Here is a 27,436-nt window from a genome sequence, read left to right as displayed (position 1 = left end):
CCTTGAGTTCTTATTGTTTCAGCTCCTCAAAACCCAGAGCTCAGAGTGTCCAGAGCTCCAGGGCTGTGAGACGAACCATGAATAATTCACTTTCCTTCCACTGGGAGGGGGAAAACAGGACAAACAGCCATCCACTCCACTGTAGCCCAAAAGACTGGCATGGGATACACGGGATATTTTTCAGCTTTTCAACGTTAAATGACAGCTGTCAATTTTCTTAGCAAGGACACGGGTAAACAACTAAAGAGAAAGGCTGTGGCAATGAAATGAAATATAGAAAGAAAGAAATGCTGCTCTGGAAAAGTTTAACCAGAAATCATACAAGGTAAGCTTTGGGTGTAGTGTGTAGAGGTGGAGAAAAATAGAATTTATTAGCAAGGTAATTCGACAATTGTGGTGCTGTTTATACGTTGTTATTCTTAAACTTTATTTTTTCAGCATTTTAAACACTGGATCTAAGAAACCATGTTTTCTTAAATGAGTAACATGGTGGTTGAGGTGTTTAGCATAAAATTAGCATGTACATAAAAATGTGAATTCAGGAAATTCGGATGATGCAAATTTGTGTTGACTTGTAGAATATTTTCAAGAATGAGATGTTAAATTGATTCACCAACTAATGCAAAAATAAGTAAATATTTGATATTTCAAGGGACTGAAGGCAAAAATGCTGCTTTCTAAGTAAAATTACATAGTATTTAAACAACATTAAAGTAATTTGTATTGACTTTACAATCATGGAAAAAAATATTAACAAGATTCCTTACCTCTGGAGGTGAAATAAAGCAAAGGAGTTAGAAAATGATAAAGTAAACTTATCAAAGTCATCTCTATTCATCAGACGCTCCGCAGCAGACCATGCATATTGTCACGAGCTAAATGAACAACCGTATCACAGCGCAGCCACATTCACAGGCGACACAGTGGGGGAATATCTTTTGTTTTAATGAATAAACCAGAAGGAATGTTCCGACCCAATGACGGCATTCTTTCAATAATCCTGCCGGAACGAAATGTCAATTTCTCCTTTTTGTCAGGCTGTAATTTCACGCTCAGTTGTGTGACGGATTGTGTTTCACGTATTAATTGTATTTTTTCTCTGTTTGATAAGAGAACAATTAGCATTACGGTTAAATCCATATGCCATGCTTATAAATAATGTCCTAATTTTTTTTTTATTACTCTCAATTCTGATTTGGAAGAATTCACAGGTTTATATTAATCCACTCGTTCAAATACATTATCGTTTCTATAGAAACAAGTTCCACAGGCATTTCTATGGTGGTTTCTTCATTTAAACAGGTTAAAAAAAACCATAACATTGTTGACATGCTCAAGCTGTGTTTTTCTCTGTCGCATTAACTGGTACCACGGTCCAATCATCATCGTCCTGATCCACCTCATTTGCCTGGAGAGCTGGTCGGCGCATCCTGAGGAGGTTGTGCAGCGCAAGCATGGCATTGACGACCTTGGCGGCCTTGCCAGGACCGATCTGCAATGTGGTGAGCAGGCAACGCCAGCAATGTGCGAGAATGCCAAAGGCATTTTCGACCACCTGCCTTGCCCATGAGAGTCGGTAGTTGAAGACTCTCTCTGCATGCGTCATACCCCTGTTGCTGTATGGCTTCATCATCCAGGTACGTAGGGGGAATGCGTCGTCGCCCACAAGAAAGTACGGAAGGTCACAGTCATCTCCTGGGAGTGCCTCAGGACGGGGGAAGCTAAGTGAATCCCCCACAAGTGCCAGGTACAGCTGGGAAGCATTGACGATGCCGCAATCTGATGCAGAGCCATTGCCCCCAACAGTGGCCCAGACGAACTTGTATTCAGCATCCACCACACCAAGCAATATAATAGAGAAAAATCCTTTATAGTTATAGAACAGCAAAGCACTCTTGTTTGGTTTCTTTATAGCTATATGTTTCTCGTCTATAGCACCACAAGTATGGGGAAAGTTCCACCGTTTCCAAAATTTCTGCGCTACATCATGCCATTGGTCAGGTGTTGAGGGGACTTCAAACAGCTCCTCGTGGTATTCATCAAATATGGCTGAGCACACTTTGGGAATGAACAGGCTGATGGTGTTGTGGGCGACACGGAAGTTGAAGGCTAAAGATCTGTAGCTGCTACCCGTCGCTAGGAAACACAAAGTGATCACCAATTTCATCCCAGGCTCCAATGGTCGTCTGCTTCTGTAAATATACCCAACAAAAAGAAATTTTAAGTACCTGAAATATTATATATGTATGCTTTAATAGTGACCATTATTGGATTTTAATTAATATATGTATAATGCAAACATTTTCTTTACCCCCAGAGAAATCTCAATATTTCCTCAATATTTCACAAATACACACCTTGGCCCCTTGGTTATGCGTGGTGTGATGCGTAGCAGCAATTCCGCAAAGGTGTTTGGGTCCATGCGAATGTATGACATGTAGTCACCCTGGCTTTCTCTCTCCAACTCCTGGAAAAGGGTGTTATACTGCCCTAACATCCGCCTTCTCTGTATCCAAGGACGTACCCACCATCGCCTTGGTCTTGGCCCCTGTTTGTGCTGTTTCTCACGAATTAGATAGAGTAGTATAGCTTTGTGGTGTTCCTCAGCTTCACGAAGTTGGAATTGAAAATGTAGGAGACGAAGTCTTTGCAGAGGGATTGCCATTTTCACAGTGAGAAACCAAAGTATTATATGCCGAAATACAACCCCGATTCCAAAAAAGTTGGGACAAAGTACAAATTGTAAATAAAAATGGAATGCAATGATGTGGAAGCTTCAAAATTCCATATTTTATTCAGAATAGAACATAGATGACATATCAAATGTTTAAACTGAGAAAATGTATCATTTAAAGAGAAAAATTAGGTGATTTTAAATTTCATGACAACAACACATCTCAAAAAAGTTGGGACAAGGCCATGTTTACCACTGTGAGACATCCCCTTTTCTCTTTACAACAGTCTGTAAACGTCTGGGGACTGAGGAGACAAGTTGCTCAAGTTTAGGGATAGGAATGTTAACCCATTCTTGTCTAATGTAGGATTCTAGTTGCTCAACTGTCTTAGGTCTTTTTTGTCGTATCTTCCATTTTATGATGTGCCAAATGTTTTCTGCGGGTGAAAGATCTGGACTGCAGGCTGGCCAGTTCAGTACCCGGACCCTTCTTCTATGCAGCCATGATGCTGTAATTGATGCAGTATGTGGTTTGGCATTGTCATGTTGGAAAATGCAAGGTCTTCCCTGAAAGAGACGTCATCTGGATGGGAGCATATGTTGCTCTAGAACCTGGATATACCTTTCAGCATTGATGGTGTCTTTCCAGATGTGTAAGCTGCCCATGCCACACGCACTAATGCAACCCCATACCATCAGAGATGCAGGCTTCTGAACTGAGCGCTGATAACAACTTGGGTCGTCCTTCTCCTCTTTAGTCCGAATGACACGGTGTCCCTGATTTCCATAAAGAACTTCAAATTTTGATTCGTCTGACCACAGAACAGTTTTCCACTTTGCCACAGTCCATTTTAAATGAGCTTTTGCCCAGAGAAGACGTCTGCGCTTCTGGATCGTGTTTAGATACGGCTTCTTCTTTGAACTATAGAGTTTTAGCTGGCAACAGCGGACGGCACGGTGAATTGTGTTCACAGATAATGTTCTCTGGAAATATTCCTGAGCCCATTTTGTGATTTCCAATACAGAAGCATGCCTGTATGTGATGCAGTGCCGTCTAAGGGCCCGAAGATCACGGGCACCCAGTATGGTTTTCCGGCCTTGACCCTTACGCACAGAGATTCTTCCAGATTCTCTGAATCTTTTGATATTATGCACTGTAGATGATGATATGTTCAAACTCTTTGCAATTTTGCACTGTCGGACTCCTTTCTGATATTGCTCCATTATTTGTCGGCGCAGAATTAGGGGGATTGGTGAGCCTCTTCCCATCTTTACTTCTGAGAGCCACTGCCACTCCAAGATGCTCTTTTTATACCCAGTCATGTTAATGACCTATTGCCAATTGACCTAATGAGTTGCAATTTGGTCTTCCAGCTGTTCCTTTTTTGTACCTTTAACTTTTCCAGCCTCTTATTGCCCCTGTCCCAACTTTTTTGAGATGTGTTGCTGTCATGAAATTTCAAATGAGCCAATATTTGGCATGAGATTTCAAAATGTCTCACTTTAGACAATTGATATGTTGTCTATGTTCTATTGTGAATACAATATCAGTTTTTGAGATTTGTAAATTATTGCATTCCGTTTTTATTTACAATTTGTACTTTGTCCCAACTTTTTTGGAATCGGGGTTGTATATATACCCCTCTCCAATCGCCGCTGTGCGACAAACGAACGTCGTTGGTACGCACAACGTACAGACCGTGCACAGTTCTTGCAACCTTCATACGAAGCCTGCATGGAACGCACAGTCAATACGATTATTGCACATTTGAAGGACGTTGGTCTTACAACTTACGTGTGTTGGCTGTATGAATTAAGTGACAGCCGTACATCCGAGCAGCCTCAGATTTCGTGCGTGGTACGCACGTTCGACTTCCAGGTTGTACGTTGGGTGCGCGGTGATCTTACTCCTTCATGGTCACCACAACTACGTTCTCCACGAACAAAAAAAAAACGCAGCGATTTGGGAAATGCCAAAAATCGCACAGCCAAAAAATCATACGTCCGGTTGTGACCTAGGCTTAAACTGTACGATTTTTTGGCCGTGCGATTTTTGGCGTTTCCCAAATCGCTGTGTTTTTTTTTTTGTTCGTGGAGAAAGATGCACGTTGGCCATAAGTTTGTCTTGCAACCTGAAAAAAACTTAAGCACCCGTAGAGTGAGTTTGACATGCCAAAGAACCTCTGTGGCCGGTCTGCGGCCAGTCTACGGCTCGAAAATCAGCATGTCACACACGCGCCCTCCGTGCATTTCTTGCGTTTTTTGCACGTAGACCAGCTGTAGGAGCACGTATGGCCGGTTGTGACCTAGGCTTTAGAGTGGTGAAGGTGAGGGAACGATTTTTTGTAGATGCTGTAATGCAAGTCAACAGAAACTTGTTTCACAAACTATGTTACTATGATCAAATAAAAGTACAGCATGTCATTTTTTAATTAGTAAAAAGCTACAATGGTTAGTCACTGCAGTATCAGAGGAATAAAACACAGCTGATTTTGTCACTATATATCAGACCCTCCAGGATTTCGCGATATTGCGATTTGCAACTTCAACGCAAATTCAACCAATCCCTGCGAATTCAGGGCGGTGTTGCAATTATATCCAATCACTGCAACTTTCCCGCAAATTTGACCAATCGTTGGCGTCGTCTTGAGGTGACGTCGACAAACTACCTTCCGCCTTACTTCCGTGTATACATTCAAGAGAACCAGCATGTGCTGTGCGAGTCAGTGTTTATATAGGCTTAAATTCTGTTACTGAAAGTGTGCTATGTTTACAGTTAAGGACTGTGTGCACTTTACATTTTTTTTTTTACTTAATACAAGAAATTAATGGATGCCAACATTTTTGCCAAAATGGTATTTTATTTTCCATTGTTTAGGCAGCTTCAGCATCATACTGTGAGATTCTGTTCAAATTGTTTTTTTTTTCTTCTATGAAGCCTGAGCCATTTATTTTATTAGTTTATAATTATTGTTTAATTTAGTCTTCAGGAGAGACTGCCTGCACACAGTACTAGTATTAATAGTTTTTTTTCTTACATGAAAGCTGAGGCATTTATATTATAAGGTAACTTTATGTTGTGCTGTGAGGTTCTATGCACTTTAATTTTTGAACCAACAGGATAAGTAAAGCCTATTTTTCTGCATTTTTGTAGTCCTGGTAATCTTTTATATTGGTAAAGTTGTTTATAGGACCATTTCTCAGTGTCTTTGTTTTTTTTTAATCAATAGTTTTTCCAGTAATAACTTAATATTTAACAATCACTCAATTTTAATCACAAAAAGAGAAAATCGCAACAATTTCTCACAACTCTTCCTCCTGCAATGTAATCGCAACAAAAACCTAAAAAAACCCCGCAACTTTCATCGCAAGTTTTTGGAACGCCCCCCACAACATCAGACATTTTAGCCCACAACAATCACAAAAAAGGCCCGCGGAATCCTGGGGGGACTGGTCATCAGTGTTTCTGAACCACTGGGCTGCAGCCCATTAGTGGGCTGCAAAGCGCCATCTAGTGGGCTGTGAATTTTTTTTCAAGTGGAATAAGATAAGATAAGACAGCCTTTTATTATCCCACAAGGGGAAATTTACATTGTTACAACAGCAAAATATATAAAGAGAAAAAGATAAGGCAGTGAAGGAGTAGTGCAAAAGCACTAAGTATCCAAAAAGGATATATATATATATATATATATATATATATATATATATATATATATATATATATATATATATATATATATATATATATATATATATATATATAAAAGAAATATACTACAAATTTAGAGATAAAAAAAATTAACAAGTTTGCATAAATTAACAGGTTTGTACAACCCCGATTCCAAAAAAGTTGGGACAAAGTACAAATTGTAAATAAAAATGGAATGCAATAATTTACAAATCTCAAAAACTGATATTGTATTCACAATAGAACATAGACAACATATCAAATGTCGAAAGTGAGACATTTTGAAATTTCATGCCAAATATTGGCTCATTTGAAGTTTCATGACAGCAACACATCTCAAAAAAGTTGGGACAGGGGCAATTTTCAGTTTTCTGTACTCGCCATCATCGCCATCTAGGATATAGCCCACAATAGCAGAGTCATCAGAGAACTTCTGTAGATGACAGGTAGTTGTATTGTATCTAAAGTCTGCAGTGTAAAGTGTGAACAGAAATGGGCTCAGGACTGTCCCCTGTGGAGCCCCTGTGCTGCAAAGAATGGTGTCTGACACACAGTCCTTCAGTCTCACATACTGTGGTCTGTTTGTGAGATAGTCCATAGTCCACGAGGTAAGATGATGGTCCACCCCTGCACCCTCCATCTTACTCCTCAGAAGAGTCGGCTGGATGGTATTGAAGGCACTGGATAGATCAAAGAACATGCTTCTAACAGTGCTTCCTGCCTTTTCAAGATGAGAGATCTATGAAGCAGGTAGATGACTGCATCTTCCACCCCGATGCCTGGCTGGTAGGCAAACTGCAGGGGACCCATAGCTGGCCCCACCAGTGTGTGGAGATGTGCCAGAACAAGTCTTTCTAGAGCCCTCATCAGGTGAGAGGTCAGCGTTACTGGTCTATATCCATTTAAATCAGTGGGGTGTGCAGTTTTTGGTATCGGAACTACACACAACATCTTTCAAAGGACTGGCACTCTTTCCTGTTCCAGGAAAGTTGAAAATATCCGCACTATTCTGCACAGCTGGTCAGCACAATGCCTCAGGAGCCCAGGGTTGATGCCATCAGGACCTGCAGCCTTTCTCACCTTCATCTTACCCAGTACCCTCTTGACTTGTCCTCTGTCAAAGGACAAAGAAGAGCACAGCTGAGTGCTTGGTGTTATGCATGGAGGTGTGAAGCACTGAGCTGGAGGTGTGATGGTTGAGGGGTGCTGAGAGGGTGAGAAGGAGGTCTGTGGGCTGGGTGACAATGACCAGGAAGAGACAGTAGCAGTAACAGTGGGCTGATCTGGGGGGAGGGCTGGTGCCTGATCAAATCTGTTAAAGAAGTTGTTCAGGTCGTTTGCCCATTGCAACTCACCTCCAAGCTGCCTATTGGATTCCTTAAGCCCTGAGATGGTTTTAAGGCCCCTCCAGATTCCACTCATGTTGCTCTGCTGCAGCTGGTCCTCCATCCTCCTCCTGTAGCAGTCTTTGCCTTCCCTGATCTTTCTTTTCAGCTCCTTCTGTACCATCCTCAATTCCTCTCTGTTTCCTGATCTGAATACTCTCTTCTTCTCATTCAGGAGAGCCTTCAGCTCAGGAGTGACCCAGGGTTTGTTGTTTGAGAAGCACCATACTGTTTTAGTGGGCATAGTCTTCTCCACGCAGAAGTTTATGTCGTCCGTGATGCAGCTCGTGAGGCTGTCTATGTCCTCATGGGGCTCCCGAAGAACATCTCAGTCTGTAGTGCCAAAGCAGTCCTTCAAAGCCTCATAAGCCTAATTAGTCCAGCTTTTCACCTGTTGTGTATTGACTGGATGTCTGTGAACAATAGATCTGTAGACTGGCAGTAGATGCACCAAGTTGTGATCAGATTTGCTCAGGGGGGAGAGGTGATGTACAATATGCTTCCTTGGTGTTGGTATAAAAAAGATCCAGTGTCTTATTGTCTCTTGTGCTGCATGTTACGTACTGTTTGAAGTTAGGGAGCGTGGAGGACAGTGAAGCATAGTTAAAATCCCCAGAGAACAGGATGAGAGCCTGTGGATGCTGTACCTGCAGTCCGCTTGTGACTGAGTGGATGACGTCACATGCCACGTTCGCGTCAGCAGAGGGGGGGAATGTAAGCAGTTATCGCGATAACATGCGAGAATTCCCTTGGTAAATAATACGGCCTCATGCTAACAGTTCAATATCCTTACTGCAGATTTTCTCTTTAATAGTGATGTGTCCCGGGTTACACCATCTATCGTTGATAAACACAGCCAGTCCCCCTCCTTTCCTCGTACTGCTCTCCTTTGTCCTGTCTGCACACCAAATTTGAAAGCCATCAAGCGCGATGTTAGCATCCGAAGTTAGTTCAGTTAGCTCAGTTAGCCATGTCTCTGTAAACAGCATCAGACTACACTGCCGGTATTCCCACTGGTGCCGAGTCAGCACCGCTAACTCATCCATTTTATTGGGAAGAGATCTTACATTCCCCATGATAATGGATGGAAGGATGGGTTTGTAGCATCTCTTCTCGGCACGATGCTCAGCACTGGCACATTTTCCCCTTCTCCATCTCTTTACTTCCCATGGTATATCCAGAATCTCCTTGGGGATCACCAGAGGTGGAAAAACTGGATTGACAAAGTAAAAGTCCTGCTTAGGTTTTCCTTCTGCCTGTGCTCTCAACACAGGTGATTTCACCAATTAGCTCATCAATAACCTGGCTTAGGGGATGTGGTAATTAGGATCAGCTGGTTCATTGAATTGGCTGGAGCAAAAATGTGGCAGGGTTTTTACTTTCTGCACCCGGGTTTTTCCACCTCTGGGGATCACAGCAGTGTTACTGAGTGCTAGTAGCTGTTCCCTGGTGTAAACAATAGCCCCATGGCTGTGAGCCAGCTTTCCCGACGTAAGCGCGAACAGAAGTCCACAAACAAGCAGAAAAAACACAAGTGTTCCAAACATAGTTCATGTAGTAAAATAAATAGTAGTTAAAAGAAACTAAGTAAACTGTGAAAAACTTAAAAAGAACATTAAAAAAGGTAAAAAAAAAAAGTAAAGAATGAAAAGTAAGAGAGGAGCTGCTGTAACTGGCTGTCACTCTCAAGGGGCACCGGAAATCATTTTTACTCGTAGTAGGGTACAATTTCTGGGTTGCATCCGACATCGCATCAAGCTACGGTCACATTACAGCTCGCGATGCTTTACGATGGGTTATCAATGAAAATGAGGCATTTTGGTGGCAATATACACAAGAGCTAAAAGTTGTGGTCACACAGCAGGTGAACACTTGACTGTCGCACCTTTGTGTGCTTGAGTCCGGTGCAGCTCGAGTGGCCGCGCGTGCTCACGGAGAGCATTGTGCGCGCGCTTGGGACCCAGTCGTTATAGGAAATGCCTGGTACTGATTTGAGCGCAAATCAGCACACAGAGACACAGAAGCTGTTTTCACAGAGGCTTTGCAAAGAATCATCATTATCACGGTCACATTTGTTTCTAGTCATGTTTATAATGCTGTTGAAATACTCTGCTTTGGGTTTTGCTTTTGTAAAAAAAAAAAACACTTGGAAGATGTTACAGTAATACATTTATGTCTGAGGACTACAGCTGACTTGCTAACTTTAAGACTGCAGTTGTCATGAACAGTTTTGCACTCAAGTTTCCATCAGTGAACAGTTTATAACTTCAAAAAAACAGACTTGATGTTAAAACTATAATGAATTTCCTGGTTACACAGTTATACTTTGTGACTGCATAGGACACAGTTATAGAAGTGAGTTATTTATAATCACGTTATCTGTCATCACCCAGAATGAGGATGGGTTCCCTTTTGAGTCTGATCCCTCTTGAGGTTTCTTCCTCATATCGTCTGAGGGAGTTTTTCCTCGCCACCGTCACCACAGGCTTGCTCATTGGGGATAAATTGGGATAAAATTAGCTCATATTTAAAGTCTTTAATTCTCTGTAAAGCTGTTGTCTATTGTTAGAATGCAGAATGTCTATTGTTACAAGCGCTATAAAATTAAACTTGACTTAAATATCACACCTGCTAATAAAACTGTTCCTGCATTTAGATCAGTCTACCGCCATCTATCTTGTAGTTTCCTGATCCCCAGATCTTTAATCCAGACACATATAAAAACTTGTACGCCTCCATGCTCATCTCATTATCTCTAGCCGCTTTATCCTTCTACAGGGTCGCAGGCAAGCTGGAGCCTATCCCAGCTGACTACGGGCGAAAGGCAGGGTACACCCTGGACAAGTCGCCAGGTCATCACAGGGCTGACACATAGACACAGACAACCATTCACACTCACATTCACACCTACGGTCAATTTAGAGTCACCAGTTAACCTAACCTGCATGTCTTTGCAGGTTAAACCGGAGCACCCGGAGGAAACCCACGCGGACACGGGGAGAACATGCAAACTCCACACAGAAAGGCCCTCGCCGGCCCCGGGGCTCAAACCCAGGACCTTCTTGCTGTGAGGCGACAGCGCTAACCACTACACCACCGTGCCGCCCTCACCTCCATGCTCTTCCAGGTTTTCATCTGTGTGTCCGTGTAGAACAATGTCTGCAGCACCAGGTAGTGTGAGATGTCAGGGAACTCAGTGGATAGATAATTTTCCAACTCTTAGGAAAAATCCTTCTTTGTTAGCATGTAAGGATCTATACCATTCATTGGTTTCCATATCCACTTCTTTTGAGTGTACTTCTTGGTTTTAATAATTTGCTTGTTTGCTGTACACAAACGTGGCAGTAAGTTCTCGTGTTAATGGACCAGACTCCACTTTTGGATCATTAATACCTTCTGACTGAAAATGACCCGCATGCATGGTTTTACATTGGCTTCTGGCACATCCATACAGTTTTAAATACAATACCAACAATTAAACACAGTTTGTTTCTATTGCACTTATTTAATTCCTGGGCTCCCTTCTGTGACAGGGAGTGATGTTGCATCCCATTAATACACCTTAAAATAGATTATTAGGTTCTATGAGAATAGATGAGCCAAAATAATTGGGGATCCTTTTTAATGGGCCCTGACTCATTATAAGTATGAATAGGTGGGCCTCAAAGCAGAAAAGGTTGAGAACCCCTGCTATATACAGTAGGTTTCACTTCATGTAAAGTAAAAGCACTGACCCGTGGTAGAGGTTGCAGGACTTTACACATGTCCTCCCACGACTGTAGTACCTACAGGACACACACTGGTCAGGACCGGGACCCCAACATCCTGCTTCTGAACACAGCTTTTCACACACATGCTGCTCTGTAACTGTAAAACACACCACACATGTAATAATGTTATTGTTAGCATTGTGCTCAGCTTGTTCACCAGGATCTTATGATCATTTGTGGATAGGGATCTGGATGATCATGTGACTGCAAAGATGAGGATCATTGGAGTTGTGGAGGTTGTAGATGCAACAGACAGGGATATTCTGGAGCTCCTCTTGAGACATCTGTCAATCTCACCTGCTGCTGGAGAAGCATGGGGAACCTGTCTACCCAGAGTAGAAACAAATTCAGGAAGTCACGTCAGCACAAAAACTTTTCTTTGGGAGAGGATGAATGTGGGTTTCCATGACGACGCACAGTGCTAAATGTCACAGAAAGTGATGGAAAGCTGTAAAGGACTCTAAAGGAAAGGATGTGTATTCCCTGCAGTGATGAAACGCGCTTAGTGTAAGCGGCACCGTCTGATATGCCAGAGTTTGACACAACGATGTCATACTGACGGTGTCATATTTTCCTATACTGTTATAGGAAAATAATCAACAACAGGCTGGTGTGACGTAGCAGAGTTACTGTTACCTGAAGCACTTTATTCCTCTTATACTATGGCAACTATTAACATATTTTTTATTCATGTTTAATGATGTACACAAAACTCCATAAAAGATAAAGCTTGCCTGTGGAGATCACCATCACCAAAAATATACATTTTGAAGTGATTCGTGAGTGTCCTTAGACATAAACAGACACGCACATAAATTCTATCCGGCGTGATACAAATGAAGCTCAGTCCACTTCACTGGTCTGTATGGATAAGCAGCTAATGAGTGAGGCGGCTAACGAGCACAATCAATTCTCCTTAACACAGAGCCATTAGGACGCTACTGCCATCAAACCCGACACATCCAGCTTAGCCTCATGAAAGAATTCATGTGTGTTATCCTCATCTATTTTTACTGTATTCTCTGCCTTGTGTTGGATGGAGTATCCACTCACTGCACTGTTGCATCTCCTTGTTGTTGTTCAGTAGTGATCTCTGACTGCTGGAGCGAAAAAGCCTCGTCCAGTTCAGCGTGTGATAGAAACACAACTGACTGTTGTTGCTGATGTATACGTTCCCAGCACTGATCTCCTGGAGAGACTGGAAGCTCAGGGATGTGATCCAGCGCTGCTTCAGGATCAGCAGAGAGACACCACTGAGAGAGAAAACCAGCATTGACACTAACAATAACAACACAAATAATTGTATTCTACAGTTAGTCTGTAAATCAGTCCCGATCAATGCAATGCACCTAATTCTATGTGCGCATTCTTTCACTCTCACCTATAAAGCGTTCTTCCTCCAATGATGCTCAAGTTGGAGAACACGCTGAAGTCTGTCATGTTCTCCGGCCATGACTGGATGTTCAAGAAACCTAAAAATTCATCATCATTTTCACTCTGAGATGAATTTTACACTAAACCATGCTGCTGACATTAACATTTAACAATGACATTTCTTCCACATACAGTCTGCTTTTTCTGTGATTGCACAAAAATACACACTGATAAGTGAACAGAATGAGAAATGCTGATAAATGTAAAAAAAAAAAAATATATATATATATATATATATATATATATATATATATATATATATATATATATATATATATATATACACACACACTACCGTTCAAAAGTGTTTGGGGTCACCCAGACAATTTTGTATTTTCCATGAAAAGTCACACTTTTATTTACCACCATAAGTTGTAAAATGAATAGAAAATATAGTCGAGACGTTTTTCTGGCCATTTTGAGCATTTAATCGACCCCACAAATGTGATGCTCCAGAAACTCAATCTGCTCAAAGGAAGGTCAGTTTTATAGCTTCTCTAAAGAGCTAAACTGTTTTCAGCTGTGCTAACATGATTGTACAAGGGTTTTCTAATCATCCATTAGCCTTCTGAGGCAATGAGCAAACACATTGTACCATTAGAACACTGGAGTGAGAGTTGCTGGAAATGGGCCTCTATACACCTATGGAGATATTACACCAAAAACCAGACATTTGCAGCTAGAATAGTCATTTACCACATTAGCAATGTATAGAGTGCATTTCTGATTAGTTTAAAGTGATCTTCATTGAAAAGAACAGTGCTTTTCTTTCAGAAATAAGGAAATTTCAAAGTGACCCCAAACTTTTGAACGGTAGTGTACACACACACACACATATATATATATATATATATATATATATATATATATATATATATATATATATATATATATATATCTGTGTGTGTGTGTGTGTGTGTTTGTGTGTGAGTGAGTGAGTGACAGGGTTTTATTATTGACTAGAAGGCATGCAATAACCATCACGTGTTTCAATAATGTGCGTTTTGTGTGAGAGGCGCCATTACTTTTTCTTTTTGCTGCAGTTTTCATTACAAGAAAGTTTCACCCCATTAGCTACACAACACAGTCTGAGGCACAAGTTTAATATGATGAAAGATGGAGCAGGAGATATAATAGTACAATTAAATTCTAACAAACTGATAAATACACTGTTACGCCTACATTATTTATTTCCAAAAATTCAGATTAATAATAAGCAATAATGTAAAGATACCAGTTTAAAAAGTTAAAATTACAGACAAAAATAATTAAAATACAGATACTTTAGAAAAAAAAAGTCTGTATGTACATAATTTACCATTTAGAAGATTTTTTTAAATATTTTGATTATATTTTATTATTATTGCCAGTATTATCTAATCATAATCATATATTCACTTTATGTGCTGTTTTTATGTTATTATACTGTGTGAAATTGAGATTTGCTATTTAAATGATGATTTTCATTACATTTTGACTTTTTTTTATTTGTATTGTTGATTGAATTAGATTTTACATTTATTTTTACATTTATATTTATTGTAAATTGTACATTTGGTAATATTTTATTAAGCATTGGATATGTAGTAAATTATCTCATTCTCATTATCTCTAGCCGCTTCATCCTGTCCCACAGGGTCGCAGGCAAGCTGGAGCCTATCCCAGCTGACTACGGGCAAAAAGCGGGGTACACCCTGGACAAGTCGCCAGGTCATCACAGGGCTGACACATAGACACAGACAACCATTCACACTCACGGTCAATTTAGAGTCACCAGTTAACCTAACCTGCATGTCTTTGGACTGTGGGGGAAACCGGAGCACCCGGAGGAAACCCACGCGGACACAAGGAGAACATGCAAACTCCACACAGAAAGGCCCTCGCCGGCCGCTGGGCTCGAACCCAGAAACTTCTTGCTGTGAGGCGACAGCGCTAACCACTACACCACTGTTCCGCCATAGTAAATTATATTTTACATTTTATTTTGGTTTACATCATTTCATTTTATAATATATTTTATTCCATAGTTTCTATTATATGCTTTAATAATTTTGCTCAAATCATCTTAATGGTTCATATATTCACTTTATCTCCATTTTATTTTTTGGTGACTTTTTTAAAGGGTTATTTGCTCAGAACATCCTGAACATTTTGCTTGTCATATCTCATCATCACTAACCTATACACTAGTAACCAATAAACATTAACAGTCAGCGTTCACAAATGGTTCTGCTGTTGTGCACTAAATAGTCTGTAAAGTGGTGTATAACTGAACGCTGCTCCTCACCTGTGATCTCTTTAACTGTGAGGAACACGCTGAGTCTCTCAGGATCCAAAGCTCTGATACCGTGGTACATGTCTCTGGTAGAGAGAAGGTAGGATGGTGTTAGAAAGCATAAGAGAGCTCCTGAGACGTTGAGGGGAAAAAAAGCTCAGGGAGTGAAGGATGGACTAATGATGTCTCAGAGCAACAAGGCAGCTTGAAGAAAACATTAAATGAGTTCTGACAATCTTTCTGAATTACAGCTTGTAAGAAACTGTCAAATAAGCAAAAAAAAAATCTGTAATACCAGCACAGAGACTCAAGAAAAATTAGTATGTGAAAAGCAAAGCTCAAAAGTTCAAGTAAATTCTGTTGCAGAAAATTGAACACACTCTGGGGAAATCAGGCTCGGAGATGGATTACTTCACGAAGAAAAAATAAATAAATAAAAATCATAGATTATGTTGCCAGTCTTGTAAGTTTCAGAGAGAGAGAGAAAGAGAGAGAGAGAAATTTCTCACCCTTTAATCCCAGTGACGAGGAAAATCAGGTTGCCATTGATTTTGGTGCAGTTGATGAACTTGTCGATGTTGCTGGAGTCGACAGTCTGGGCTGTGTGTAAACTGCCCGTCCCGATACCATCACACACTCAAATATCAACACACACACCAACAAACACTCAAACTCTGATAAATGTCTGACTGAAAACAGCTCTAGGCTCAAGCTAATGACACTGCTTAACTAATTAACTACTCATTTTACTGCAAAAATATTACGTTTTTCATCAAAATGCAATTTCTTTGCTTATACTAAATTGATTTTAAACAAGCTTCTAATTACTGTGAATTATTATAAATTATGCATTATATGAAAAAATGTCAATTTAAAAGAACCTCAGTTTATTTACCTCAAATTATAAACCTGACGTATGCATTTTAATTACGTAAATTCAATGAATATTTTCAAGTCCTCAGTGTAATATTGTCTTATTTTGGCTTAATAGCTTGTAATTATGACTTAATATCATTATTTTTGGCATAATATTTCATTATGTTGACTTACTAACCCGTCATTTTGAGTTATTACCACATGGTTTTGATTTAATAGCTCACATTGATGTACTCTCATTTATAAAGTTATTATCTCATTATTTTGACGTAATATCTCATCATTTAAAGTTGCCCCATATACTTCAAATTACTATTTGATTATTTTGTATTATTTGGCTTTAATTTTGACGTACCATAACCAAATGCATTGTATTTGCAGTGAATTACCAATCATTAGACATAGAATACATGAAAGATTACATTACAGGCATTTAGCAGACACTCTTATCCAGAGCAACATACAACATACCCAGAGCAGCCTGGGGAGCAGTTGGGGATTAGGTGCCTTACTCAGGGGCACTTCAGCCATTCCTACTGGTCCAGGGAATTGAACCGGCAACCTTTTAGTCCCAAAGCTGTTTCTCTAGCCATGGCTTCCTCCAGAGTACCAGTCAAAAGTTTGGACACACCTTCTAATTCAGTGTGTTTTCTTTATTTTTTAAGAAATAAAGATTAAAATGATGGATGCCATTTCTCTTTACTTAGCTAAGTGGTTCTTGACATAATATGGATTACTACATTTGTGGAAGAGGGCTATTTACTATAATTTTATTATTATTTACTATTTAATTTCACAGAAATTTCACTAATTACCTTTTGATGAGGGACACTTGTTAATTGAAAAGCATTCCTGGTGACTATCTCATGAAGCTGGTTAAGAGAATGCCAATAGTGTGCAAAGTGTCATCAAGGTAAACGCTGGCTACTTTAAAGAATCTAAAATATGAAACATTTTGGTTTTTCTTTTTAATACATAATTCCATATATGTTCTATATGTTATTCCATAGTTTTTGTCTTCCGTATCCTTCTACAATGTAGTAAATAGTCACAGCACAGAAAAAAACTATGAATGAATGAGTAGGGCTGTACAGACTTTTGACTGGTACTGTATGTAAATATGAAATTCAGCTGAATTCCACTAAAGCCCACTTACACTCAGGGGCCACTTTATTAGGAACACCCATCCTTGTGCTGTTTTATGCAGTTCTCTAATCAGCCAATCCCTTGATTTCACGCAGTGCATGAAATCACACAGATACAAATCAAGAGCTTCAGTTAATGTTCACGTCAAACGTCAGAATGGGAAAAATTGTGATCTCAAAGTGTGACTTTCTTTCACTATGGCATGGGTGTTGGTTTGAGCCAGATGGACTGGTTTGAGTATTTCAGAAACTGCTGATCTCCTGGGGTTTTCACACACAACAGTCTCTAGAGTTTACACAGAATGGTGCGAGAAACAAAAAACATTGAGTGAGTGACAGTTCTGTGGGTGGCAACAATCGCCTTGTTGATAAGACAGGTCAGAGGAAAATGGCCAGATTAGTTTGAGCTGCCAGGAAGGATATAGTAACTCATATAATCACTCTTTACAACTGTGGTGAGTAGGGCTGTAACGATACACCCAACTCACGATTCGATTCGTATCGCGATTTTTGACCCACGATTCGATACGCCCATGATTTTTTTAAAATGTTTTTTTAAAGTAGCAAATTTGACTTATTAACATTTACTTACTTACATTAACTATTTAATAACAAATAATTCAGACCACTGCAGAGAATGAGTAATATGTATGCAAAAATGAACAAATGTATATCCAAAGATTGTTTTATTTCTCAAAATAATACTGTTGAGCCGGAAGCTCTGGTTTTTTCGCTTCTGAAAAAGTCATTTTTCCAAATCGTGTAAATCCGTTAAGATATATATTTTTTTTGGGGGGGGGGGGGGGGTATAGGGGTGGCTCTCTCACTGTCTCACTCTCATAGGGCCAATGATTTTCTGTGATCGCGGAAAACAGATGGAAATTACGGAATTTTTATAGTGAAACATTGCTCGCGTGTCAAAACGTAACTGCCGCAGAAGGCTTCCGCCCAAGCAGACATGCCTTCAGTGTTGCCAGATATTGCTAACGTTTTCCACCCCAAAATATGTTCAAAACCAGCCAAAAAGCACCTAAACCTGCCCAATCTGGCAACACTGCATGCCTTTCCGGTCAAGTGATTGTGATTGGCTTGTGGCACACCTAGCCAGCCAATGAGCTGCTTGTTAACAGATTCGCTCCCCGCGTCGCAACCAGAATGGCGACCGCTTAAAAGAAATGAATGCTCTGCCAGTGGCGAGTGTGGACGTTGCGTGACTCGCAGAAGATTATCGCAGGTCAGCGAAAAAACGACTTACTAATAGATATAAAAAAATAAAAGTAATTTAAGTAAGTTTAAAATGTAATTTAAATAAAAAGTAAAGTATTCATAAATTGAAGTTTGGAAGCGCCTCTGTTTTTGGGCTGAGGAGAAGTTTGAAAGGGTGTACCGCGATTCTGCCTTCTTGTATCGCAATACGGGTCGTGGCTCTGCGTATCGCGATTTCGATTTCGATACGCATATCGTTACAGCCCTAGTGGTGAGCAGAAAAGCATCTCAGCATGCAACAGCAGAAGACCATGTTGGGTTCCACTCCTGCAGCCAAGAACAGGAATCTTCGAATCAAGAACAAGTTCCTATTAAAGTGGCCAGAGAGTGTACTCACTATCACGGATACAGCACACGGGATAATAATTAGTTAAAAGCTATACATACAGGACACTTTTTCCATGGAATAAAAGCATGTATTCTGTTCCCTTCTAGTAGGTTTATTGATGGCATGTAATATTGTTATTATGTCGCTTATCCTCCATGTATTACGTCACTCTCCCCAATGGAGAAGGAGCGCGCAATATTGTTATAAGATAGATAGATAGATAGATAGATAGATAGATAGATAGATAGATAGATAGATAGATAGATAGATAGATAGATAGATAGATAGAGTGCTCAGCATAAATGAGTACACCCCCTTTGAAAAGTAACATTTTAAACAATATCTCAATGAACACAATTTCCAAAATGTTGACAGGACAAAGTTTAATATAACATCTGTTTAACTTGTAACAGGAAAAAGTAAGGTTAATAATATAACTTAGATTACACATTTTTCAGTTTTACTCAAATTAGGGTGGTGCAAAAATGAGTACACCCCACAACAAAAACTACTACATCTAGTACTTTGTATGGCCTCCATGATTTTTAATGACAGAACCAAGTCTTCTAGGCATGGAATGAACAAGTTGGCGACATTTTGCAACATCAATCTTTTTCCATTCTTCAACAATGACCTCTTTTAGTGACTGGATGCTGGATGGAGAGTGATGCTCAACTTGTCTCTTCAGAATTCCCCAAAGAAAATAATTTCTTTACACCACAAAGGTGAAGGCTACAAGAAGATCAGCAAAGCTTTACTTATCAGTCAGAATACTGTAGCAAAAGTGGTACAAAAATTTAAGAAAGATGGAACTGCAACCATCTCACAGAGACGTCCAGGTCGTCCACGGAAGTTAACACCTCGACAGGAGCGTCTTCTGATGAGAAGGGGTGAAGAAAATCAGCATGCAAGTTCACTGCAGTTATCTAAAGAAGTAGAAAGCCAAACTGGGGTGACTATTTCCCGTGACACAATACGGCGTACACTGCAGAGGAATGGCATGCATGGATGCCGTCCACGAAAGAAGCCTCTCCTAAAGCCCAGGCACAAAAAAGCCCGCCTAGAGTTTGCCAGGGCCCATGCTGACAAAAATGAAGACTACTGGGGCTCTATACTCTGGAATGATGAGACCAAGATAAATGTTTTTGGAACTGATGGCTTCAAAACTGTATGGCGTCGTAAAGGTGAGGAATACAAAGAAAAATGCATGGTGCCTACAGTGAAACATGGTGGTGGCAGTGTCCTTATGTGGGGCTGCATGAGTGCTGCTGGTGTCGGGGAGCTGCATTTCATTGATGGCATCATGAATTCACAGATGTATTGCTCTATACTGAAAGAGAAGATGCTACCATCACTCCGTGCCCTTGGTCATCGTGCACTTTTCCAGCATGACTAAACACACATCTAAGGCCACTGTTGGATTTCTGAAGAAGAACAGGGTGAAAGTGATTCAGTGGCCAAGTACCGTATGTCTCCTGATCTGAACCCAATCGAACACCTATGGGGAATTCTGAAGAGACAAGCTGAGCATCACTCTCCATCCAGCATCCAGTCACTAAAAGAGGTCATTGTTGAAGAATGGAAAAAGATTGATGTTGCAAAATGTCGCCAACTTGTTCATTTCATGCCTAGAAGACTTGGTGCTGTCATTAAAAATCATGGAGGCCATACAAAGTACTAGATGTAGTAGTTTTTGTTGTGGGGTGTACTCATTTTTGCACCACCCTAATTTGAGTAAAACTGAAAAAAATGTGTAATCTAAGTTATATTATTAACCTTACTTTTACATTATAAGTTAAACAGATGTTATATTAAACTTTGTCTTGTCAACATTTTGGAAATTGTTTGTGTTCATTGAGATATTGTTTAAAATGTTACTTTTCAAAGGGGGTGTACTCATTTACGCCGAGCACCGTAGATAGATAGAACTTTATTGTCATTGTTTTAGAAACAACGAAACCGTCAGTCCTGCACACTGTGGTGCATGCACCTGAAGGCGCACCTCGGGCTACGCGCGTGCCAAGTGGACTCCAGCACACGCGCCGTGATCAAGGCACACCTGAACTCAATTAGAGAATTATGTGTTTACCTATTTAAGGACTGTGCTGATGCATGTACATCGCAAAGTATTACGGTACGTTAAGTACACATTACTGTACCAAACCTTTCTATCCGTGTTCCTGTTTTCCTGGTTTCTTGATTCTTGTGCCTGTTTCTTGTCATTGTTCTCACTTAGCCTTTGATGTACTGTTTGCGCCTCGACCGACCCTTTTGCCTGTTTTCACGTCTCTGATCTAGCCTGCCGATTTGGACTGTTTGCCTTTGTGCGTGTGTGTGTGTGTGTGTGTGTGTATATATATATATATATATATATATATATATATATATATATATATATACACACACTTTATTAAACTGAACACTTCTGCACATACATCCGCCTCCCTCGTACACCTGACAGAAACACAGTTTAGTAGCTTTTGGTACTGGCAGTGCAAAATGCAAGGAACAGGGAATAAAATAGATGCATAAGAACAAAACAGCACAAAAAGCAACACAATAAATAGACATAAAAGCAATAAATAGGCACGTTGTCAAGAAAACACAATGTCACACATCAGAGCTCAGGCGAAGATCCAATGACAAAACTTTTCTGCTGTGCCTGCACACAATCATTTCTTTGTCGGCTGGGAGAGAGAGAAGATGGGGTTAATTCAATGCTTGGACTAAGCACTAAATAAATAAACTGAAAACTGAAACTAAAGAGGCGCTGAACACCCAAAAGCCTACCACAACTTCATTATATATTCTTCACGCATATTTACAAAAGAAAAGCATACCAACGGACATCAAAAAACTGGAAAACAGACACATCTGAGATGTAAAACTTCCGTGCTAGTGAGTGACTGACAGTTTGTACACAAACATGGCGACGAGGTTTGCTTCATTAAAAGCGTTAGATTTCAAGTGAAAGACATGATGAACACCCGAAAAGCTACCAAAACTTCACTGGATATTCTTCACGCATATTTACAAGAGAAAAACATACCAACAGACATCGAAAAACTGGAAAAGAGAGCAATAGTGGAAATGTAAAGTTCTACTTGGAGGTGAGGAAAAGTGACAGAGACTTTTACAAGAGGACTTCACTCATGGACTTCACTCAGCAAAGCCCTTTTGTTTTGAACAACTGCAATGTAACAATTAACTCCAACCAAAAGTAACTTTGAACTTGAACTATCAACCTGTATATAGCTTGTATATAAGTTGGGTTGTTGTTCAGCCTTTTTGGACTTGTGCCATTTTTGTTAGAACTTTGACTTTGTGCATGTACACTGACTTGAAAAAACATTGAATTACATTCGATCAGACTCAGCATTCAATATTGGTAAGTAACCCCCCCCACACACACACACACCCGCCCCATTCTTAACTTTTTGTAAAATCTATAATTGTTCCATCGAATGTGTATGTATAATAATAATAATAATAATAATAATAATAATAATAATAATAATAATAATATTGGCTGATTTTTTTCATGGTATATCAGATATATGTCATTCAGCTAACATGATATTGAACTTGTTTTCGACTCATCCAATATCATGCTAGCTGAATGGAATATATCTGATATCCCACTCAAAGTCAGCCAGTATTATTTAAATATTCGATAAATTAATCTTATAGATCCTGAGTTGTTAACTAGCAAGTTGAAATAACAAATTATAACAATGGAATAACAAAATAATACAACCAACTAAAGAGATGCTAAATTGAAATAATGACTAAATATCTTGAAACAATTGGTTACATTGAAATAATGTTTTGAAATAATGACATATTACTGTCAAAATAACACGATATGTATTACGTCAAAATAATGACAGTATTTCCATATATTCAGGGCTTCTGTAGAGTTTTCCCACGTTTTAGAGAATGAATGTATTTTTACATGAGTCAAAAGAACAAAAAAAGAAAAACTTTCAGTCATTGTATCATCTAAAATTGTTGTGATGAGCTATGAAAAGTCATACCATAGTTGTAGATCATTATTACCCAGGTCTACTTAAATAAGCCTGATAGCAATAGCAATCAGATTTACTTTAACTGGTGCATCTTTACAGTTCCAATAGTGCTGTAATGTGAGATAAGAGACTGTAAATGATGGAGTGGTGGATGTTCACCTTTAGGACAGATGTCAGTGCAGGGGACACACATCCTGACATGGTTCTCCTCCACCTCCATCTTGTTACTTGGGCAGGCTCGAACACAGGAGCTGTGATCCACTACAAAGTTGTCTGGAGGAGACCACAGTGGAACTTTTTAATATTTTAAATATTAAAAACCTCAACCAATACATGTGGCATGTCATGACATTTTCTATATACTCAGTATATCAAAATGTTGACTTTTAAACCTTTCTTGATGTGTACTCAAGCGAGAAAATCAACCAACACCCACATTTGGATATAATTTTACTCAATAACAACATGTCTTTTCTGCCACACTCACGTGGACATTTCTTGACACAGAATGCTCCATATGTGTATCTAACTTTAGGATTGTGCTCCAACTGGAAGGTTGTTGGGTTGTAGATGAAAGGTTGGGGACACTGAGTCACACAAGCGCCACTGTCATTAAAGTTAGTACAAGCCTGCATCAAATACACAACACCACATAATCAAGAAGTCAGTAAGCATATTTGTCTCACTTTAGCTCATAAATCATTCATCTAGAACACAATTAAGATTTGTTTTGACATAAACCACTATGTTTTATTAATTTAATTTAACACAACTCACATATGGAAAGGGGGGGGGGACCCTAATAAACAGTTGATCCAAGGCAGAATGTAAAAGAGTGAAATGTTGTTCTAATTAAAATCTCGGCATGTAAACAGTCCCTGTGTGTGCACTGCAATAACCTTAAGTAATTGAAACTCAAAGCGATCAACAACAACGGCATTATTGCAGGGGTGCTATTACTTTTCTGAGATTAAAGCCGACTTATTCGGTGAGTACAATTTTGTAATATTATCAAACTGATTATATTTGTATTAAATGTCAGCCTTAAAGTTAACTTTATATCACTGCTGTGAATGTTTGAATAAGTCTCTACTGTACACTATAAAAATAATCAGACAACAATGTTGTATATTATTTGTGTAAAAGAAAGAGGACGTACGAAGCAGTCGGTGTGTTTGGGTCCTGAACAGCCTCCAGCACACTCGCGGTGACAGCAGTCACTGACATATGGACTGAAACAGCGACTGTCACACTGATCAGCACACACTGTCTTCGTTACTAAACACACACACACACACACACACATTTAACTTACACAACTTACACCAGTTTTTTTTTTCTTTTTTCACAGTTATGTACAGCTGGATCCACAAGCCTGTGTGCAATAGGAAACAAAAACCCCTTCATAATTTTCAAAATATTCAACAACAACAAAAAAAAAATCTACATTTCAAAAAGATAAAAGCTAAACTTTGTTTATGGCAGACACTCTCAATGCAAGAACAGCAACATATAGCATGTAAAGACAAAACAAGCACAGTTCTCAGGCTGGATATTTAGTTTGGTACTGACTAGGTGATGTGTCTGTAATACACACTGGCTTTTATCCCGGATTGTTTCTTTTAGCACTCATGTGAAAACATGGTTAGCATAAAAGTAAGACAAAAAAAACATCTTACACAGCATGTTTATATTTAGGACACTCACAGATTTGGCACTGATTCTCTTGGTGTCCCCAACAGCGTCCATTACAGGATCGATGGCATTGTCTGCCTGTTAAAAAAAAAAAGCCACTTTAGTAAGTAAGTCCTAAGTAAGGAATAAAACCCTCTGTGTTTTCCTCTGCTGTTATAGGAAAATAATTGATGATGAGGAGATGGTGTAATAAAGTGTAGTTATTGTTACCACCCTGTGGTCCACTCTCTTCCTTTAAGAATGAAACAAATTACTTCCTTTAATCACTGATGGTTTTTTTCTCAGTGTAAACACCTGCCATGAAGACTTTCCCATGTCAGGGAAACGTTACAGGCTTTTATAATCCGTTTGTGTGGCATCTCCATCATAATATCACTAAAACGGTCAGCGAAATGAGCTCTTATTCTCAATGAATCAGTGATAGCTACAGTATACAGTAAAAGGGTTTACTCACACAAGTAGCCGCTGTTGTTGGACGGCACCACCAGCAGCTCGGCATGAGGGTTCTTCATGATATCCCGCCAGTGGATGGTGTCTGCGTGGCACAGGAACTTGTTCTGATCCACATACACACCACCGTTCAGGATCTCTGATGGAGAAGGTTGAAAATCAGTTCTGATATGTACACTGATATATACTTTATTTAATCCAGAGGGTATGAAAAAGCTGGTGTAGTAATGCAGCATGTAGTTTAAATTCGCTTACACAAACTGGAGTTTATTTAAAGTGTGAATCTTATCTAGATTCAATTCACAGTCATTGCATTTCTTGTTTATTTGTTTACACTGCATTGCAAAATGTCTTTAAATCTACAGACGGATCCAGACTATATAAACATATCCAAATACATCTACTGATTCTCAAAGAACACACTTTCTGTGTGTAGCCCTATGGGATTTATTTGTTTTGACTATGTGCATATGTTTTTGTTTGTTTAGTTTTATTCATGTGTGTTGTTCATATGTTAAAATGTTTTAATAATACATTTTAAAATATATATGCTAAAAATAAGTTAAAAATATTTACATTCAACTGGAAGTTAAGAAGAGGAGCCAATCAGATGTTGGAGAAGGAAGGACAGGTCAAGGGAGGAGGAAGGAGAGAGAGGAGAAGAATGACACGAGGCAGAGAAGGTGGCAAGAGAAAAAAGGTTTATGTTAAAAAGCAAGAGAGAAAGTGTAACCTTGGCCGCACACCAGGTTACGTAACAACAAAGGTTAAGAGACACAGAAAGTGACTTTTAAGAATTATTGCTGAAATTGTTAGTTTCGAGGACTTGTAGAGACTGGCTGAGACTCTACAATGCGCGTTGTTGGCCAGTCAGCCAGCTGAAGCGTCTCTAGACGGTAGCCAGCACAGTTACTGCTCTGTCGTTGCTGCACAAACTGCTAATGGAGCCTAAGTGCAAAAAAACACCATTGCCGTAGTCATCCTCATCCTCGTCTTCCACAGCACGGACATCGCCTTCCAAACCCACGGATACTGCTTCCATAGGGAAAATTCGACCAGGCCTGCACCTAAGAACTCTCTAACATATGGTTGGGTATTTATTGTATTTCATTTCCTTTAATGTACTTTTATTTTCTGTACCTTTCAGTGCAACTGTACATTTTAAGTTAACATTATATTTGCCAGCTAATAAGTCAGTTTTTTCCAATAGCTTGTTTGAGCAGGAAAATGAGTATTTGAATGTCAACGGACATTGAACTGAAAAGTTCAACTAAGTTATAAGTTGCAACTGAAAAGTTCGCTATTGTTTCACGAGTGTGTATTTTGTTTTATACATGTATGCTTTTGTATTTGCACTTGTAGGTGGAATTGGGATTAATTAAATTATAAATTATGTAATAATTGATAATTGAATTAATCAATTTATAATTAAAGATCAGTCTCATAAAATCTTAAATTATTAATCTTAATATTCACCGTGAATGGTTACATTCAAGATTAATGGTAGCTCTGCATTAGATGGGAAACCCAATTGTATACAAAAGCTAAATTTGAAGGAAAAAGGAGTTCTAAATAGTTGACCTTGTGAATAAACAACAGGAACAAGTAAAATGTAATTCAATTTGATTAGCTTTTATTTGTCTACTACTCACTAATAAGAATCTCACAAAATACATTCAATGTCGGGCAAAGGTAATAACAAGGCACAACAATGGACAATTACACCTGGGCCATAGGTTTGGGGCAGGAGAGAGAGAGAAAGAGAGAGATAGGAAAAGAGAAGCCCTTGTGTGTGCATGTGTGTGTGTGTGTGTGACTAGGGAAAGCCGATGCGTGCGTGTGTGTAGGTGTGTGTGTGTGTATCTGTGGGCAGATGCTAACGACTAGCCACTCTAGCAATGCTTAAGCAAAATGGCGGTCAATGCCTAGATGTCGTAAACTACGTAGGTGACGTATCACAGGTAGCTCAATGAGGGAGGTACCAAAATGGCGTCGGGGAATATGGCGCCTGCAGGCCTAGTCGAGAACACAAGCCTACCAGCTAGCATATCACCCTGAGGTAGCTAGCAATGAGTTGCTAATGAGAATCTGGCCACGTTACAGCTGGATCCAAACACTGTGCTTAACAACAATTTCCAACAGACTATCTAGGCAAAGAACTCAACGCGAGGGAGAGAGAGAGAGAGAGGGGAAGAGTAATAGGTGTTGGATGGAGAGGACTAGGCCTTGTAGCGGTCCAGCCTCGGGGCTTAAAATAACAAACTTGTCGCTGCGCTGCTAATCAGATAGGGAAGCTAGCAATGGAGTTAAGGAAAGACATAACATGCAAGATACCCTGTTTAACAAGTTCAAAGAAAAACAGAACCAAAACAAACAATAAAAGACACCTTCCATGTCTGAGCGGGTATGCTAAACAGCT

General features: G+C 39.5%; 1 protein-coding gene across 1 annotated transcript in view; it reads right to left on the bottom strand.

Moving 5' to 3' along the window:
• Positions 1 to 27,436, bottom strand: part of LOC132865959 (receptor tyrosine-protein kinase erbB-4-like) — a 115,686-nt gene that overhangs the window by 17,384 nt on the left and 70,866 nt on the right. Inside the window, exons 4-13 of the mRNA XM_060898466.1 lie at positions 25,022 to 25,156; positions 24,580 to 24,645; positions 24,032 to 24,150; positions 23,360 to 23,501; positions 23,032 to 23,145; positions 15,739 to 15,865; positions 15,242 to 15,315; positions 12,902 to 12,992; positions 12,574 to 12,773; positions 11,485 to 11,617 (exon numbers count right to left, since the gene is read on the bottom strand). Of these exons, the coding sequence (XP_060754449.1) occupies positions 11,485 to 11,617; positions 12,574 to 12,773; positions 12,902 to 12,992; positions 15,242 to 15,315; positions 15,739 to 15,865; positions 23,032 to 23,145; positions 23,360 to 23,501; positions 24,032 to 24,150; positions 24,580 to 24,645; positions 25,022 to 25,156 (1,201 nt within the window). The remainder of the gene's footprint in view (positions 1 to 11,484; positions 11,618 to 12,573; positions 12,774 to 12,901; positions 12,993 to 15,241; positions 15,316 to 15,738; positions 15,866 to 23,031; positions 23,146 to 23,359; positions 23,502 to 24,031; positions 24,151 to 24,579; positions 24,646 to 25,021; positions 25,157 to 27,436) is intronic.

The sequence above is a fragment of the Neoarius graeffei genome, chromosome 18 (assembly GCF_027579695.1).
Source record: "Neoarius graeffei isolate fNeoGra1 chromosome 18, fNeoGra1.pri, whole genome shotgun sequence".
NCBI classification, from domain to species: domain Eukaryota; kingdom Metazoa; phylum Chordata; class Actinopteri; order Siluriformes; family Ariidae; genus Neoarius; species Neoarius graeffei.
Note: the sequence above shows the minus strand (reverse complement) of the source record. Positions and strands in the feature narration are given on the sequence as shown.